Here is a 16,174-nt window from a genome sequence, read left to right as displayed (position 1 = left end):
CCTGCTGCGGCAAGTCCTGTTTCCATCCCTGGGGCTTTTCTGTGTCCCCCTTTTGTCTCCCCTCCAAGGTCTCTGAGACCTACTGAACTATGCAGCTCAAGGCCAGAGAGAAGACGCCAAGCAGGACTGATGGGTGCTGAAAGATGGGAGAGACTAGCTCATCTCCGCTCTGTGCTGTCCATCTGATTCAGATCTCAATCTGGGGAAATGTGAAAACAGACTCCCCTGCCAAGCTCACCTCACCATGTCACCACTCTCCCCAGCCCACAGACCTCTCCCACCATGCTGGCTACCAGCAAGTCGTTCTGGCTTTGCTTCAGCCTAGTGGTTTGACCTAAATGTCTCCTGTTTGAATTTGACTCTTGCCGTCTCTCCCACGTCTCCAGTACCCAGCTTTCCAGACGTTCTACACCACGGGAGGCATCGTGCTGAGAGCTGGATTTGAGTCTGGCTCTGCTCTGAACTCATTGGGTGACTCTGGGCAAGTCACCAAACCTTTGTGAGCCACGGTTTCCACATCTGTAAAATCAGGATAATGACACCTGCCTTTTCCAAGGATCAGTGAGCAAATAAACGTGAAGATGCTGTAAACTGTAAAACAGCACTTCCCAGACGATGTTCTGCAGAACTTTGCTCCCATCTTCCTAACCACCTTCCTCTCTGCCAAGGTGCCTTCCTCCCGTCTCTACCGACATGATTGTAACTCATGCTTCAAGTCTCAGCCGGGCCCCGACTACTCCATGAAAGTTTTTCTAACGATTGCAGTGTGTTCTAGACAGGAATACTGATTCCCGATTCAGCAGTGAACCCCCGAAGGCAGAGAGCATTATTCATACTTGCTGATTTTCTCCAAAACCCAGGACTTGTTTGATTGATGCCCTCCACCCTCCACAGACCATAAGCCCAATTTTGGTAACTTGAACCTCCAGCTGGGTATGGGTCTTTCTGAGCTGGGAGGTCAGTGGTGGGCTTGCTGATGTATTCACTCATTCAGTAGATGCTTAGTGCAGGGGACTGCTGGGGACCCAAGGCTGAGTCAGACAAGGGTTCCGCCTTTAAGGAGCTCGTGGTCAGGACAAAAGCATTAACAATTCACTGCAAGTCAGTGTCTTGAGTATAATAATAGAAATAACGTGGGAACACAGAATAGCGGGTGAGGATCAAGGGAGGCTTCCCAGAAGACGGTCCCACCCCCATCCCATGCATCCTCCTACTTATAGAGAAGATGACATCTGGAGCAGACATGGCAAGGTAATGGGGGGTTTACCTTTATGGAAGAAAGACCACTGGAGACCTTGTGGGAGGGAGATTCAAGTTCACTTCCTGGATCACAGGAAGGGAGGTCTCAGTGGAGCCAGAGGGTTAGGGCAGGTGCTGGAAGGGGGAGTGTCCGCAACACACACACAGACACGCACACACACACTCCACCCCACACACACAGTCTATGGGAATCCCACTTCCCTGCTTTTCCATCATACCTCTCACCCCGTCTTCCTTCTCACCTGGACTCATTCTTCCTCTCCAAGTCCTCCATCACCTCCCGGTCCTGGGGCCATTCATCGTTACCTCATTGGAACAGCTCGATGTCTGCTCTCAGTAGCTAGAGGTCTGCTTTGGCGAGAGGCTGGTCAGCGCGATGCCCACTCCCTGCGGGGGGCCCTGGGGAGGAAGGTCAGCCTGGAGTCAGTGCTTTCTCTTATCTTCCCACAGAAAACCAAAAGAGACGTCAATAATTTTGACCAAGACTTTACCCGGGAAGAGCCGGTACTCACGCTCGTGGATGAAGCGATTGTGAAGCAGATCAACCAGGAGGAATTCAAAGGCTTCTCCTACTTTGGTGAAGACCTGATGCCCTGAGAAGCCGCTCCAGGTGGAGTTCGGTGATGCTGCAAGCAGGGGCGCCGGGAAGATTCCTATTTTCCCGTAGGACGGTCTTGAACTACTTCTCCTCCCCGGAGCCCCAGTCCCTTGTCCACCCTCTATTTATTGCATTCCCTCCCCCCAGGCCAGCTCCTCCCTCCTCCCACCTGGTGACCAGAAGGCACTCTTGGTTCCTGTCTCACCAGTAATGCAGAATCGTGTGGCGTCAGCAGTTCACTGGACCCAGTGCCGAGTCTGGTCCGTTGGCAAGCCTGGCTTCACTCCACGGGGGCTTCTGGCAGGGAAGCGACTTCAGGCCTTTTACTGAAAAGAAAAGGAAAAAAAAACAAAACAAAAAAAAAAGCTAACGAGACTCTGGCTCTGCTCATGGACGCAGAGTCCTGACAACTCTTGCTTCTCATCCCTCCAGTCCCCCCCGCCTGCCACCATCTGCCATTCTATCCAGTAGAAGAGACTGGTGCTTCTTCAGCCCAAAGATGGGCGCCCTCAAGGCACGCCCAGGAAGGAGAGAGGCTGGGAGATGCCCGGGTTGGCTCCCTGTGTTGGTTTGCTCTGGAATGGCTAATTCTCGCTTGCTTTGGTTTTAGCTTTGGGGCATGCCAAAGTTGTGTAAGCATGTGTCTCGTGGAAGAAATCGCTCTCCGTAGAAAAAGAAATTTGATTTTGAACTCGATTAACATTTGAAAAATAGATGATCAAATTTGCTTTCTAATTGGCCAAAAGATATAAATTCCAGTGTTAATACAGGTATATATTAAAGGGCTAATAAATCATCGTCCAAGGTTTATGCTCTTAATGCTTTCGTGGCACGTGAGGCTCTGTGAATTGAGAGAAAAGGAAACTAGTAGTGCTCTTCGTTATTCAAGTTCTGCCTGAACTGCAAGGCCACCGCAGAGATGGCCGAGGCCCTGGGGTTCTAGCAAAACTCACCTCCCAAATTCTCTTTCCAGTTTCGTCCTAAGTCCCCAGCATCAACTCTATTTATTTTCTGCAGCAGTGTGCAATTTTTGCGCACTTCTCCCAAATGGTAGTACTACTGTGTTGTGGTTTTTAAACATGAAATGTGTAAAGTTAAATATGAAATATCTGCTTTTGGAACATGCAGAATGAGGCTAAACATGGGTTATGCAGAGGGTATCGGGAGATTGAAGAGCGACTTATTTGAAAACTGACAGGGTGGCAAGATGCGCTCGGAGTTTTGTTTCTGTGTGACATGGAATGGCGACTCATGTGGACACTATTTAATGGATGTGACATTACCTCCTGTAGATATGCTAACAGTGTTACATTCTTTGATTTCCAAGGGTTCTCTGTGGCTTTGTGTACATGTTTCCTGGAGGTCGTTTGATTATCTATTTTACTGAACCGATTTAGCAGGGAATGGAATCCATTCCAACTGTTGCACGTGGATTTCCCAGCTGCCCCTAAATATATATACTTGTGAGTGGCAAAGTGGCACTAATGAAGCTTTTTGCCTTTTGTACATTTGAGACTTTTGTATATAGTGTTTGCTGCAAGGCCTGTGGAATTAATTCATTGAATTTAGAGGTATCAACTGCTGCATGTTCAGGCATATTATAAAACTTTAGTCTATGAAAGAATAATTATAATAATGTCCAGGTGCAATACTCTCTGAGTGTATTGGTTCAAGTTACCGAGAGATAAGGTGTGTTTCCTTCTTTCTTTTTTTTTCTCGGGGGGGTGAGGGGTGTTCTTTGTATTGTTTATTTCATTTTGGTTTATTTTAAAAGATGTAAACTCACATATAGTTCTCCTGCGCTCTGTTATGCCCTGATAGAGATGGGAAAGAGAAAGGAATGTTCTGGATGGTGGTTTCGAAGTTTGGTCAGTGACTAGCTGCGGCCCATTAGCTGGTGTCCATATGTGTATCTGGCTAGTCACGTAGCCTTGGTTACTAGTGATGCCATTCAGTTCTCTTTTGTTTTGATTTTTTTAAAAACTCAGGTGTAATTATTAACTGTTCTTATGATAATTTCAAATATTATGCTGTATCAATTTGTGTGTTTGGCATACCAGTGAAGAGATGAAGAACAGTAGGTTAATTGATCTTCGGTAACTTGACGTACTGGGGAGAGACTGTCTTCTGGAGTTGAGGACAAGCACAGAAACATCTTCATGGTGGCATCATCTCATTCTTTAGGAAGACATGACAATACTGCCCATCTTACTCATGCATCACCACTGCTCTCTGTTTTCTCCTCTGCTTCCTTCACCCTGATGGACTTTGAAACACCAAGCAAACTCTAACTATAATGCCAACTGGCCTTGTCCAAGGTATTCCCATGTCAGCAGGGGTTGGGCCTTCCTAAAGGACAACTGGCATTTTTGTTGGGAAGTCAAATAATAATACATTCCACCAGGCAGCTCCAGGCAGCCACTCAGCGGGTTGCCTGGCCCAGAGATGCCCCCTTCCAGCCCCCAAAGCTGGGCTGGCTGGGATGCCTCCTGTTTGGGGCTGGAGCTCATCAAGTTCTCACACAGGCAGATTCAAATCCCACGTAGTCTATAGAATAAGGCTTGTGTGTTCCGTGAGTAGTCATTGTTTCATTTTAGCTTTCACAAGAGTTTGGAAGCAGACACACTGTTTCATTTCTGCCAGTTCTTTCTAATCTTTCCAGGTCGCTCACTCACTTTTTTTTTTTTTTTTTTTTTTAAGAAAAAACGGGGGACGGGAGTGCAAAAAAACGCCAAAAAAATATATGAAGGATAGCTGTTCTCCTGTGTTCTCTCATAATGGACTTTGTGAAGTGGAAACATTTTTTTTTTTCCTCCAAAGGTGAAAACACAATGCATTCTTGCTTTAAAAAAAAAAAAAAAAAACAAGGCTAAAAAATTACCTCTTTTTAAATTATGTGCAAAATAATTCTGGCTAAATATAAAATGTATTCAATTTTAGGGATTTTTTTTGTATTGTGATGCTTTATTTGTACATTTTTTCCCTTTCTGGATGTAATTTTAATCTCTTGCCATTCATTAGTGTTATTTCATTGTAAACATTATTGTGCCAAATGTACTGTATTCAAAAGGATGTGAATGTGTATTGTTTCGGAACCTAATAAATACAATGACGTTAAATCTTCTTTCTCAGTCCTGATGAACATTTTTATCTCCTTGGTGAGTGTCAGGGTGGCACTAGTGAAGCTTACTGCCTTTTAGACATTAGGGATTCCACATTCCCAAACCTAGATGTGGTTTCAGCTTTTCTCTTACCCTTTGAAGACGCACAAAGGATGCACATGACCATATTGGCAATGCCCAGCGCCCACCCCTGCCTGGCCTCTGTTTCGGGGACTGCCAGCCAGAGGCGTGGAGGGCACCTGAGCAGACTGGGTGTGGCTCTGGGCTGTCTGGGTGTGGAGCTGCCCTGGAGTGCCAGCAGTTGGGCAAGCAACACAGGAGCACTTCGTTTTCATCTTCCTAGAGAAGCAAATGCTGGATCTCCTTGCAACCCATTCAAGCCTCTTCAGGACTCAGTTTCTGACCGGCTGCTCAGAACTTTAGGCCTTGGGAGTCCTAGAAACCCATGCGAGGCTGGGAGCCCCTTGGAGGCTGGGCCTGGAGCACGGGCTAGCCAGTGGGGCTCCATGCTTGGCTTGCACCCTCCCTGCCACTCAACCAGCGTTCATGGCCATCACAGTGACTCTGAGCTCTCCAGGTTCCTCCTTCACGCTGGGGCTCCTTTCTCACACTCCACTCATGTTGCACTGCTCCTGCTAGGCTTCTCCGCTTCTTTCTCCAGCGTAGAATTTTCAAGAATGTTTGAAACCCAAAAGGATGCTCTAGAGTACACCAGAAATTTCAAGTAACCAGAACTCCCTGTTTCTTAAGAGCTATGGGCATGATTGCAGTTTTACAATTTGTCATCCTCAGGCCATCCTAAGGAGATGGACTAACTTATCACCCTTTCAGCCCTTACAATCACTTCAAAAGCCCTCCCATGACTTTGCTATGTCATCCTGAAGGTACTCGCCTCTCAGTCCCCTCTCCCACCCCCACCAGCAACATCGTCTGCCTACCTGGAGATGTAAGCATGGACCTCCAGACCCACTCCAAGAAGAAGGTTGTATTTATCTATTTTTCTCTCTGGTTCAGGCAGCTGTTTCTAAGTAAGTGACCATCCCAGGAGAAACAAGCTTCCCACCAGTGTGTCTGAGTTTAAATTAAAAAAGAACTGAATTAAAAGATGCTGTTCTTAGAAGGTCAGAAGACACCTCCAAGCATTTCAGTGAACGAAATATGACCAGTCTACGCCTCCCTTGTCTAGTGGTCCAGAAGAGACAGCTCCAAAGTCCTGGAGATGAGGAAATCCATCCTCCCAAAATCTGTGTGCTCCACAAGTCACACAGAAGCGATAAGAAAGGTCAATGGCTGATCAGAGTCCCTGGTTTGGAACCTCTTCCCTCAATCCCAACCATGTTCTGGGAGAGGAAGCCAAGCACTGCCATGCCTATTCCAGGAAAGCCGCCATGGCCACTGGTCCCTGACAAGGGTTGTTAGGTGGCTCCGGAGCTCCTTGAGGAAAGCCTGTCTGTGTGGCTTTGCCCCCGAGCTGAGAAACGGCAGGTCTAACGGATTTCTTGCAGAGGGAATCTCTGGGAAGACTGGTCCTTCTCTATTTCCTTGTACCTGAGTACAGTCCAGTGCTTGGATTACTAGAGGCCTGAAGATCTCCATGCAGTAAAATTACTGAACCACAAAGCATGCGTCGTCATAGTGCTTACAGTGACAGAGAGATGGAGTGAAAAGAAAGCGTAGAAGCCACATCATGAAGTCTGTTTTTCACTTTGAAGTTCTTTAGCCTAGACAGTGATACAACTTGTGTGGTATGCCTTAAGCTAGACCTGAAGGGTGATCAGCTGTCCTAATCAGGAATACACCCTCCAGGGATGGGCAGCTGATTGAATAAATAGACAGTGTTTATTCAGAAGGTACTACAAGTGCTTCAGCTCTCTTTTAACTCCCATCCACTCCTGGGGGTTTTGTTATTAGCATAAAGAATGCTAGAAAAGGATTCTTAAGGAAACCCATAGCTTGTTAATTAGCATAAAGGATGTCAGAAAGGTAACATTAGTGATGTATGAGGTAAGTAGATTGGCAAAGATATTTAAGACAAATCTCCATATTAAAAAAAAAAACAGGATATAAGAAACTAGAGAGCCTTCAATTTCCCTAGTAGTCAGGGAGATGCAAATTTAAATCAAACTGCAATACCACTTCACACCCACCAGAATGACTAAATCAAAAAGGCAGACTTATCAAGGTTTACTAAGGATGTGGAACAACTGGAACTTGCAGTGTCTCAGGTTTGAGTCTAAAGTGGTACAACGACTTTGGAAAACTTCGGCAGTATCTACTAAAGCTAAATATGTATACACTTGACGCAACAGAAAATTTATCCGGTGAATAAATGAATTGGGGGATGTTTATACAATAGAACACTAGGTAGACATGAGAATGGATGATTTACAACCACACACAACATCATAGATGAACCTCACCACACAGTATTGAGTTTAAGAAGCCAGGCACAGTACAGACCGTGCGATTCCATTTACATAAAATACAAAATAGACAATCCGTGCTGCTAGAAATCAGTCTAGTGGTTGCCCTTGGGGGAGGAGAGGCCATGACTAGGAGGGGGCGTGAAAGGGCTTCCGGAGAGATGCTTTAGTCCCCTTATGATCTGTGCACTTTTCTGTATATGTATTGTATGTCAGTAAAAAAGTTTCCCCCCCAAATCTAGAATGCCCTTGTTCTGTCACCCTTAGGGCTGGCACCCAGGCTGGATCTGTAAGCTGTCCGCGTCTCCCTGCTGTCCGGGAGGCATCTTGGTTCTCTTCCTCCCGTAGAGTAGCCTGATCCTATGGCTGGAATAGAGTGGCATTTGCCTTGGGTGGACCTTTCCTGCGAGACACTATTGGAAACATCCAGACAGACAGCTGGAACTTCATGGGGCTTTCAGAGTGGCCCCAGGACTCTTCAGGGCCTGCTTGCTGATAAAATGTCTACATGTCTCTGAATGTGGTCTGTGAGGTCATTAGGGGGCAGCTAGGCTTCCCCTTTGGCATCTACTGAGATCTACCCCAAAGAGCCCAGGGTGTGCATCACGACATTGGCTCAGGCAGTCCACAACAAGCAAGGTTTGGTTTCATTGCTTTCACCTTGGGCAGGTAACTACCTTTCTAAACCTGTTTCCACGTTTATAAAATGGCTATAACAAGACCGAATTTTCAAAGACCTGTTCTGAAATGTCAGTGAGATAAAAGTCTCCAGAGCGCTGTGCCTAGTACTGTTGCCTTTGCAGGAAAAAAAAACGGGGCTTGAGAGGATGGTCATGTCCCAGGTCTTGGGTGAGCCCCTGGGATGGGCCACCAGGTAAGGGTTAAGAATTCAAGAGCGAGTCATAGTGGTAAAAGGTGAAAGCAGGTTTACTTAGAGAGATAGACATTCTATAGACAGAATGTGGTCCGTCCCTGAAAGTGAGAGTGGCCCCGAAATATGGGGTTAGTTTTTATGGGCTGGGTAATTTCATAGACTAACGAACGGGAGGATTATTCCAACTATTTTGGGGAAGGGAGTAAGGATTTCTAGGAACTGGGCCACTGCCCACTTTTTGCCTCGGAACTGTCATGGCACCTGGGAGGGTGTCATTGAGCATATGCTAATGCATTACGGTGAGCATATCATGAGACTCAAGGTCTGCAGGAAGTCGAACCTTCAGCCATCTTGGACCTACTTGATTCTAACCAGTTTATGTTGTGTCCTCAATGGCTTTGTCGTTCTTTTCAAGGTTGTGCCCTGATCCCTCCCCTCCTGTCTGTCTCATTGCTACTATTTCTCCTCCTCCCCACATCCTTCTCATCTTTCAGTGCCCTCTCACCACTGCCTCTTCCAGGAAGCCTACCTGGATAACACAAACCTGACCCCTTTCTCCGGACTTCCCTGGCCTCATCTGCAGGGCTTTGTCCCTTGCGTCTGCCTTACGCTGCTCTTCTGTATCAGGCCCGGTCTCGTCTCCTGCTGTAAGTTTGAGAGTCGGGACCTTGTCTGTGCAGCTTGTGCTCCCTTGCTGCCCCAGAGAGGGTCCTTCATGGCGTGGGGTGTGTCAGGTGGCCCAGGAGTGCTGAGGGGCAGGACGCCGGAATGAGGAGGGGAACACAAGTCAGAGAGAAAAAAGAAAGGTGGCTCTTGTCTATACCAGGTCGCTCTTCCCAGGGTGCAGGCTGGGCTCTGATCGAGAAGGGCAATGCTGCAGTAACCCTCACACCATGTCTCAGCAGGGGATTGTCAAGGTCCCGGAATCCTTTAAAGTAGTGTGATGGTCTCTGCAGGTGGTACAATCTCTGAGAGGGCCCAACCCTCCTCTTGAGTAAAGACCCCCTTGTCTTTGTGTAGGATGGGGGAGTTCAGCTTTCACTGCCTACTTTCTCAGGGTCAGGTAGACACTGCCTGAGGGTTGAGATCAGACCAGCCTCAGTTCTAGGACCCAAATGCTGAGTAAACAATTGCAAACCTCACTGCTTCTCAAGCTTTCTGCACTTTGCAGCAGCTACCTTCTTTGGCTGTCGTGAGAGGCTTTGAAAGGGCCCTTTCTGGGCACCAATTGTAGATTTTCATCCTTCATGCTTCCGTCTTGAGGTTATTAATCACTTAAGTGTAACATGTATTATCTTCGTTGTTCCAGACATTGTGCTAAGTACTTCACGTAAGTCATCTATTTAAAACCTCACCAAAAAAAGCACGCGGAATAGATATTCTAGTTATCCCCATTTTATAGATGAGGAAACTGAGGCTCAGAAATTATATAACTTATTTAGTCCTTACAACTCCAGGAAACTGTTGTATTCTTAGGCCCATTCTACAATAAAATCAATTGCCCAAATTCTCAGACCCAGTAGAAGCTGTTTGGACAGGACATAGTATTTACACATAGGACAGGTGACAGAACTATTCATTCACTCATTTATTCAATAAATTTATTCCACAAATGTTCATAAAGTTCCTACTGCATGCCAGCCATTCACCTAGACATCACTAAAGAAAAATCTGCATTCTTACAAATCTTACATGGGGGTGGGTTATTGACAGACAGTAAGCAAGAAACATGACCATTAGTGTGAATTATATAATGTGTTAGAAGATCCAGGCCACCCCTAAGATTTGAAGCAAAGGTACGCATGGAGGTCCAGACCAGAGGGCTGAATATTTTTTGTTATAAATCAAGCTATTGTTAAATAAAATACGCTCTAGCCTTGTCCCTTGACAAAGACACCATCCTAACAACGTGCAAGGCCAGGTGTGAATTTGGAGAGCAGGAGGAGAGTGGGAGGAGAGAACAAGGGGGGAGAGGGACTCGTAAAGGAGGAGAAAGACCAGGAGGGAGGAGTGGGCAGTGGCTCACTGCCCTGGCAACGTAAGTCTGTGACTCTGTGCCCCCAGCCGTGTCAGCCGCTCTAAGGAGGTCCCACTCATGAAGGCCCATCCTAGTGGGCACTGTTCACTAAGAGGCAACAGTAGTGACCCACAACACAGCATATGAACTCAGAGCAAGGAGGGGACTGGGTAGTCCCTCCCTTGTAGCCCTCCCATTTAGCCAAGGCCAATTCCTCCCCCGGAGCTCAGCCCCACCGTAGGGGTGGGATCAGAGGGCCTTTTTCTGGTCAATACCTCCTTCAAAATCGTGGTCCATGCTCATGTCCTTCTTTAAAGGGCCCTGCTTTGCATTGCACCCATCGCAGCTGTGCTTGGGGGTGTTTAAACTGTCTCTCATGTGGATATTGGGGTGAGGTGAGGGCTCCTGGGTGATCCCTGGCAGGGGAAGAAGACAGATAGAGTCCAGCCTGGTGAGGATAAATGCCGCCACAGGCAAGGGGGCTGGGGCCAAGCAGGAGAGTCTGTTCTCCCAAATCGCCAAATCACTAGGCAACAGGCAGTTAAAGAAGTGAGGAGAGCGGGGTGATTGCTAGAGACCAGGATGTGCCTGCAGGGGTAGAAGGGAGGGGAGGCAGGGGCCTGGGCAGGAGCCAGCAGCAGCTGCTAGGAGAACTATTTTGGCAGAAGTGGATTTGATTCGATGGCTTGGGAACAGATGTGCCCCTATCTCTTGCCTAGGTACCCCTCTGCCCTCCGTCGGAGGGAAGGAGACTGGCTGCCGATGTGCCTTCCCTGGGCCAGCTGGGCACCGTTCCACTGGGGAGGTGGTCATGATTAGGTCCCCCGTTTGAGAAGTGAGGGTTCTGAGGCACAGCAAAGTCAGGAAATTCTCCAAGCCATGCAGGCAGCCCCTGGCAGATCCAGGACGAAGCCTGTGATTTATATCTGCCTCCAGTTGGGGCCAAAGACTTTGCTCTTCCCACTGGGTTCTTGGTCGTTGTCCCAACACAGGTCCTGCGTGCTTTTGGCTTCCCTCTTCTAAGAAATTCCACCTCCTTGTGAAATGATACGATTGTTTGATGGCATTAGACTGTGTTGCTCTCTCTAAAGACTACGGACGTGAGCACTAAGGAAGGTGCAGCTGGGAAATCGGGCAGAGGCATCTGGGGACTCTTATTACTCTCCTTTCCCACCCTTTTCTCTGTGCCACCTCCTAGCAGGGCCCTGAGAGCTGGTCCTCAAGCCCAGTAAAGCCTACATCCTCTACCCTCAGACACCCCTCCCACCACCAAAAAAAGAAACCATCCCTATGGACTATTCTAAGCAGGAAGCCGAGTTTTCAGTTCACTGGAAAACAGGAAATGCCTCCAAGGGTCTGAAGTCTTTTTAGTCCCTGCGCCCTCCATGCAGGGTCTGCATCCCAGGCCAGCTGCTGAGGACGACGCCCTAGAAGCAAGGTCATCCCAACCCCCAGCACCAAGAGTGTGACCCTTGGTGCCACTCAAAAGCCCTCTCTACTGTCGGAGCCAGAGCTGACGTCATCTGCTGCTCAGGAGACTGGACATTCTGGACCAGGCAGGAGGGCTCGGGATTCCAGGGATGCAGCGTGAAGCCCCACAGAGGATCATTCGCTTTGCAAGGAGCAGATTCTGACCGTGGACGGAGCTCTCACCCCAGCCAAAGGCTGACCACTGATCCCCGCCAGATGGATCTCTAAACCCTGCCAGAGACTGGCTGACCCCCAACAAAGCCTGATGCCCTAGCCCTCTCCTATAGTTGATTACCCCATCCTGGCTCTAGACTGACCCTCTCACCTTGACCTTGTCAGAAGCTAACCTTTAATACTAGCCACAGCAAAGCTTTCTAACCCTGGGCACAGACCAAACTCAGGTGCTTGCCAGCTTCCTCATCCATTCACAGTCATCACTGAGCTTCTGTGGAGTTCCATGTGCTGCGAGCCCAGCACAGTCCTCACAGACCCTACAGCCTGGGGGAGGAGGTGGGCCCCACACAAGCTTTAATCAGATTGTGAGCTGGGGGGGAAGGGTAAGCAGAGGCTTGTCGGACACCCCGGCACTGTCTCCAACTTTGCTGGGTGACCTTGGGTTGGTCACATCACCTCCTGGGCCAGGGTCTTCTGCCTTCCTCTGCAGTGGGCTGGTGTGTCTAGATGGTGTCCAGGATTCCAGTCCTCAATAGCACATGCCAGTGGTGGAAGCCTAGACCACCCTAAGTGTCTAGGATGTGAGGCGTCATCACTAGGGTTGGTGTTACTCTTGCGAGTAGGAAAGCCAGACTCAGGAAGATAGAGGCAATCAGGCACCTTCCCTTCCGCATGGTAGATGGGGATTCAAGGAATCCCTCCTCTGTTTGAACATTGGTTTCCTGCTTCCACTACAGACAGTGGGGCCCTGATTGGACACCATTGATTCTTCTTCCTGCCTCAGCTTTTCCGTCTGTAAAACGAGCTGTGACACCAGCAGTTTGGGAACTTTGGAGGCAAACAGAGGGGCCTGTATGAACATGTGGTGATTCAGACAGAAGACTTTGCACTGACTGGAAAGCAAAGATTCTGGCTGTCTTTGTGTTAACCTAAACGTTAGAGGAAATAGGATCATTTATGATTAAGATCACCCAGGGCCTGGCACGGTTTGATTTCCCCAAAGGGCACTGGGATGGGGGTGGGCAGAGTGTGGATGGCTGTGGAGGGAACAGACTATTACCTAAAACCTTGTCCCCACCTGCCATCATATCTCTCATGCACTGCCCACTGCCTGAAAGTCTACTGTTACGAAGAAGTAGCAACGTCAAGAACAGGCGCTATGTGCACATCACCTGCGTATCACCTGTCACTGGCCTACGTCCTTTACCAGCACTCTTCCTTGAATCAGCTGAGAGCAGGACCCTGAAAGAAGAGCAGATACTGACTGGGAAAATCCACCGGAGCAGCTGAAGATAGATAGGTCTAGAGGAGCAGTGCTCAAAGTGAGGTCTGACGACTCCTGGGGGTCTCTAAGATTTTTTTCAGGGAATGCGTTAGTTATCTCTTGGTGTGTCATAAACTACCCCCAAGGCTCAGCAGCTTAAAACAACAAATATTCATCACCTCGCGGTATCTCACAGTAAGTCAGGACTTAGCTGGATGCCTCCCGTCAGGGTCTCTCACAGGCTACCGTCAAGGTGTCGGCTGGGGCTGCGGTCTCATCTGACCCACCTGGGGGAGCGTCAGCTTCCAAGCTCAAGGCCGTGGTTGTTGGCAAGATTCAGTGAGGAGCTTCCACACTTGGGGCCTCGGTTCCTCACTGGATTTTGGCCAGAGGCCTCTCTCTGTCCCTTGTCAGGTGGGTCTTTCCATCCTGAAGCTTGGAACATGGCAGCTGACTTCTGTCCGAGCAAGAGAGGGCCCCCTCTAGACGGAAGCCACAGTCTCTCTGGGACGTAATCTTCAGAGTGTCATGCCATCACTTTTGCCATGCCACTTGTACCACTCACTTCCTTGGAGTGAGTCATTGGACCCAGCCTACACCCAAGGGGAGGGGATTACGAAGGGTATGGAGACCAGGCAATGGGCAGCCCTGGGAGACACTTTACAGGCTGCCTGACACAGGGCATCTGCGAGAGTCTTTCTTTCCAGCTACCTACCTCTGGGATACTTGACTTTCTTCCCATGCTTCAACCAAAACACATAAGAGATTTCATGCAGAAGCACATATAAGAATCCAGCTGGGGCTTCCCTGGTGGCGCAGTGGTTGAGAGTCCTCCTGCTGATGCAGGGGACACGGGTTCGTGCCCCAGTCCGGGAAGATCCCACATGCCGTGGAGCGGCTGGGCCCGTGAGCCATGGCCGCTGAGCCTGCACGTCCGGAGCCTGTGCTCCGCAACGGGAGAGGCCACAACAGTGAGAGGCCCGCGTACCGCAAAAAAAAAAAAGAAAAAAAGAATCCAGCTGTCCTGTATTAAGCTCACAGTAAAGAAACTTGTACAAATAGAAAACAATGCCACTATAGTGGTAGATATAACCCACATTGATAAAAGCTCTTTGGGGTCGTCATAGTTCTTAAGAGCATAAAAAGGACTTGAGATCAAAAAATTTGAGAACTACAGGTCTGGAAAGACAGAGCTAGGACACAGCCCAAGGAGGGCTGCCCTGGGTGGGGAGGGGATGGAGGACACACTGTGAGAAGCCTCTCGGCCAAACACCATCAGAGGCCTGGCTGCCTGGGAAAGGGGTGGTTAAAAAAGAGCAAGTGAGAGGCAGGGCCTACCGTCTAACTGTCACTTTCTTTACAGTTGTGCACACAATGCATCTCTGAGGGTTTGCCCTTTCTGCGTCTGTGTGCAGAGATAGGTTCCCCATGCACACACATTAGCTGGCGTGAGCACACGTGTGCACAGGTGGATCTGCGCGAGCATGTGTAGAAGTTGTCGTGTGTGTGCCTATACCTGTGTGCGTTGCCTGTTTAAGCAGGGGTGTGCCTGGGGCCCCTGGGAGTGGGCAGGGCCTGGCCCCAGGGACACCCTGCGAAAGGAGAAGGGGCAGTGGAGGGTTGGGTGGCACGATCGCCACCACCATGGCTGTGTGTCCCTGTAACGCCCTCTGTCCTCAGCCTCCGCTTTCAGCACGACTCTCAAATATTATCATCTTCTATGGGAACTTCCTGCTCAGCTTCCTGTTGTTCTTGGACTTTTCTTTTTCAGTTAGATTTTTTTTTATGTTGTAATTCTTTCATCTACCTTTTTGTTTTGCCCGGGGAGGCACTGTGGTCCCCAGCCACCTCTGAGAGGGGGGAGAAAATAACCTGCCAGGGCAGGCCAGGTGCTTGGCTGGCGTTAAAAGCGCCCAGGAGTTGGGACTGGGGAATCAGCTCCTCTTTCCATCAACATAAACTAATCCTTCTAACCCCCCAGCTGATTTTGTAGAAGATGTTCAGAGTGAGGGGTGGTGGGAGGGAAGGAGGCCTGAAGGGGAGTGGAATCGGCCTCCCCAAAATTTGTGTCTTCGGCACCAGGATCACGTTGAGCTGATTAGTTTGAGAAACAGAGATATGGGAGAAGTTGTAAAAACAGAGTAGAAGTTACTCTTTGGTAGGGAAATTTATAGGAAATCTCCCTTTGCGAGGGTGTCCACTGTCAGTTCTCAGAAGAGAGCCTTTACCAGAGAGAGATTTTCCCACCTGAGAAACTGCAGAGCAGGGCAAACTTAGTTTTCCTTACATTTCCCCTCTCACCTTCCCGGATTGCCTCCTCCCCGCAAAAAGCCCCAGGCCCCTGCCCCTTTCCTTAGCTCAGGATGGTATATAAGCATCAATTGTCCGTGCCGTGAGTCTCCTATGTTTGTGGGGCTCCTGTGCGTAGGTACCAGTACAATTAAAGTGTTTCTTCTCCTGTTAATCCGTCTAACATCAGTGTCATTCCTAGACCAGTCACAGAAACCTGAAGGGTAGAAGGGAGAAGGTTCCCGCCCCTGCAGCCTCGGGGCAGACTTCTCTGAGGGTCAGGGAGGGCCCGGCTAGGGCAGTGCCCCAGGTTTGCAGAGTCCAGTGATTCAGCACTTCTGCCCTCCGCCCGCTTTTCCTGCCACCTGTGAAGCGGCAGAAGGGAGTGCAGCTAGCGAAGAATTCAGACAGCGGCTAGGCCCGGCCTCACCTCTAGGCGGCCCCCTCCCCCAAATGGAGGGACCTCTGCACAGACTTGCCTGTGCCCTCGCTGGCCCTCTGCTCGTGCCCTTCCTTTCCCAGCCACCCGCCACTGAATCAGAGTCTTCTTTCAAGTTGCCTTCAGAAGGCCTTTGGGAAGCCTTCCCTGGCACTCCCAGGCCAAGGGGAGAGCTTTGTCCACAATGCCCCTCCCCTGGGACCCCCTCCTCAGGACTCCCATCACCTGCCCCAGTAGCCAGTCC

General features: G+C 49.2%; 1 protein-coding gene and 2 long non-coding RNA genes across 7 annotated transcripts in view; 1 reads left to right on the top strand and 2 right to left on the bottom strand.

Annotated features, from left to right (window-relative positions):
* The window catches only part of PRKCE (protein kinase C epsilon), a 509,933-nt gene extending 504,951 nt beyond the window's left edge, over window positions 1-4,982 (top strand). For 3 of the 4 annotated variants that reach the window (XM_004264993.3, XM_049696373.1, XM_049696375.1), the window contains one exon: window positions 1,711-4,982. In XM_004264993.3, the coding sequence (XP_004265041.1) occupies window positions 1,711-1,857 (147 nt within the window). In that variant the 3' untranslated portion in view covers window positions 1,858-4,982. The remainder of the gene's footprint in view (window positions 1-1,710) is intronic. The other variant, XM_049696374.1, reaches the window with a different exon arrangement.
* The window catches only part of LOC125960907 (uncharacterized), an 840,695-nt gene that overhangs the window by 796,955 nt on the left and 27,566 nt on the right, over window positions 1-16,174 (bottom strand). The gene's annotated exons all lie outside the window — the stretch shown is intronic.
* Window positions 354-1,897, bottom strand: LOC117199464 (uncharacterized). Of its 2 annotated transcripts, XR_007471068.1 has the most exons (4): window positions 1,773-1,897; window positions 1,503-1,659; window positions 1,268-1,323; window positions 354-519 (listed from the first exon to the last, which is right to left on the bottom strand). It is a non-coding gene; the product is annotated as an uncharacterized LOC117199464 (long non-coding RNA). The 2 variants fall into 2 exon arrangements; XR_007471067.1 differs by lacking the exon at window positions 354-519 and having other exon boundaries at window positions 1,070-1,323.

Source organism: Orcinus orca, chromosome 13, assembly GCF_937001465.1.
Source record: "Orcinus orca chromosome 13, mOrcOrc1.1, whole genome shotgun sequence".
Classification (NCBI taxonomy): domain Eukaryota; kingdom Metazoa; phylum Chordata; class Mammalia; order Artiodactyla; family Delphinidae; genus Orcinus; species Orcinus orca.
This window is presented reverse-complemented; position numbering and strand designations above follow the sequence as displayed.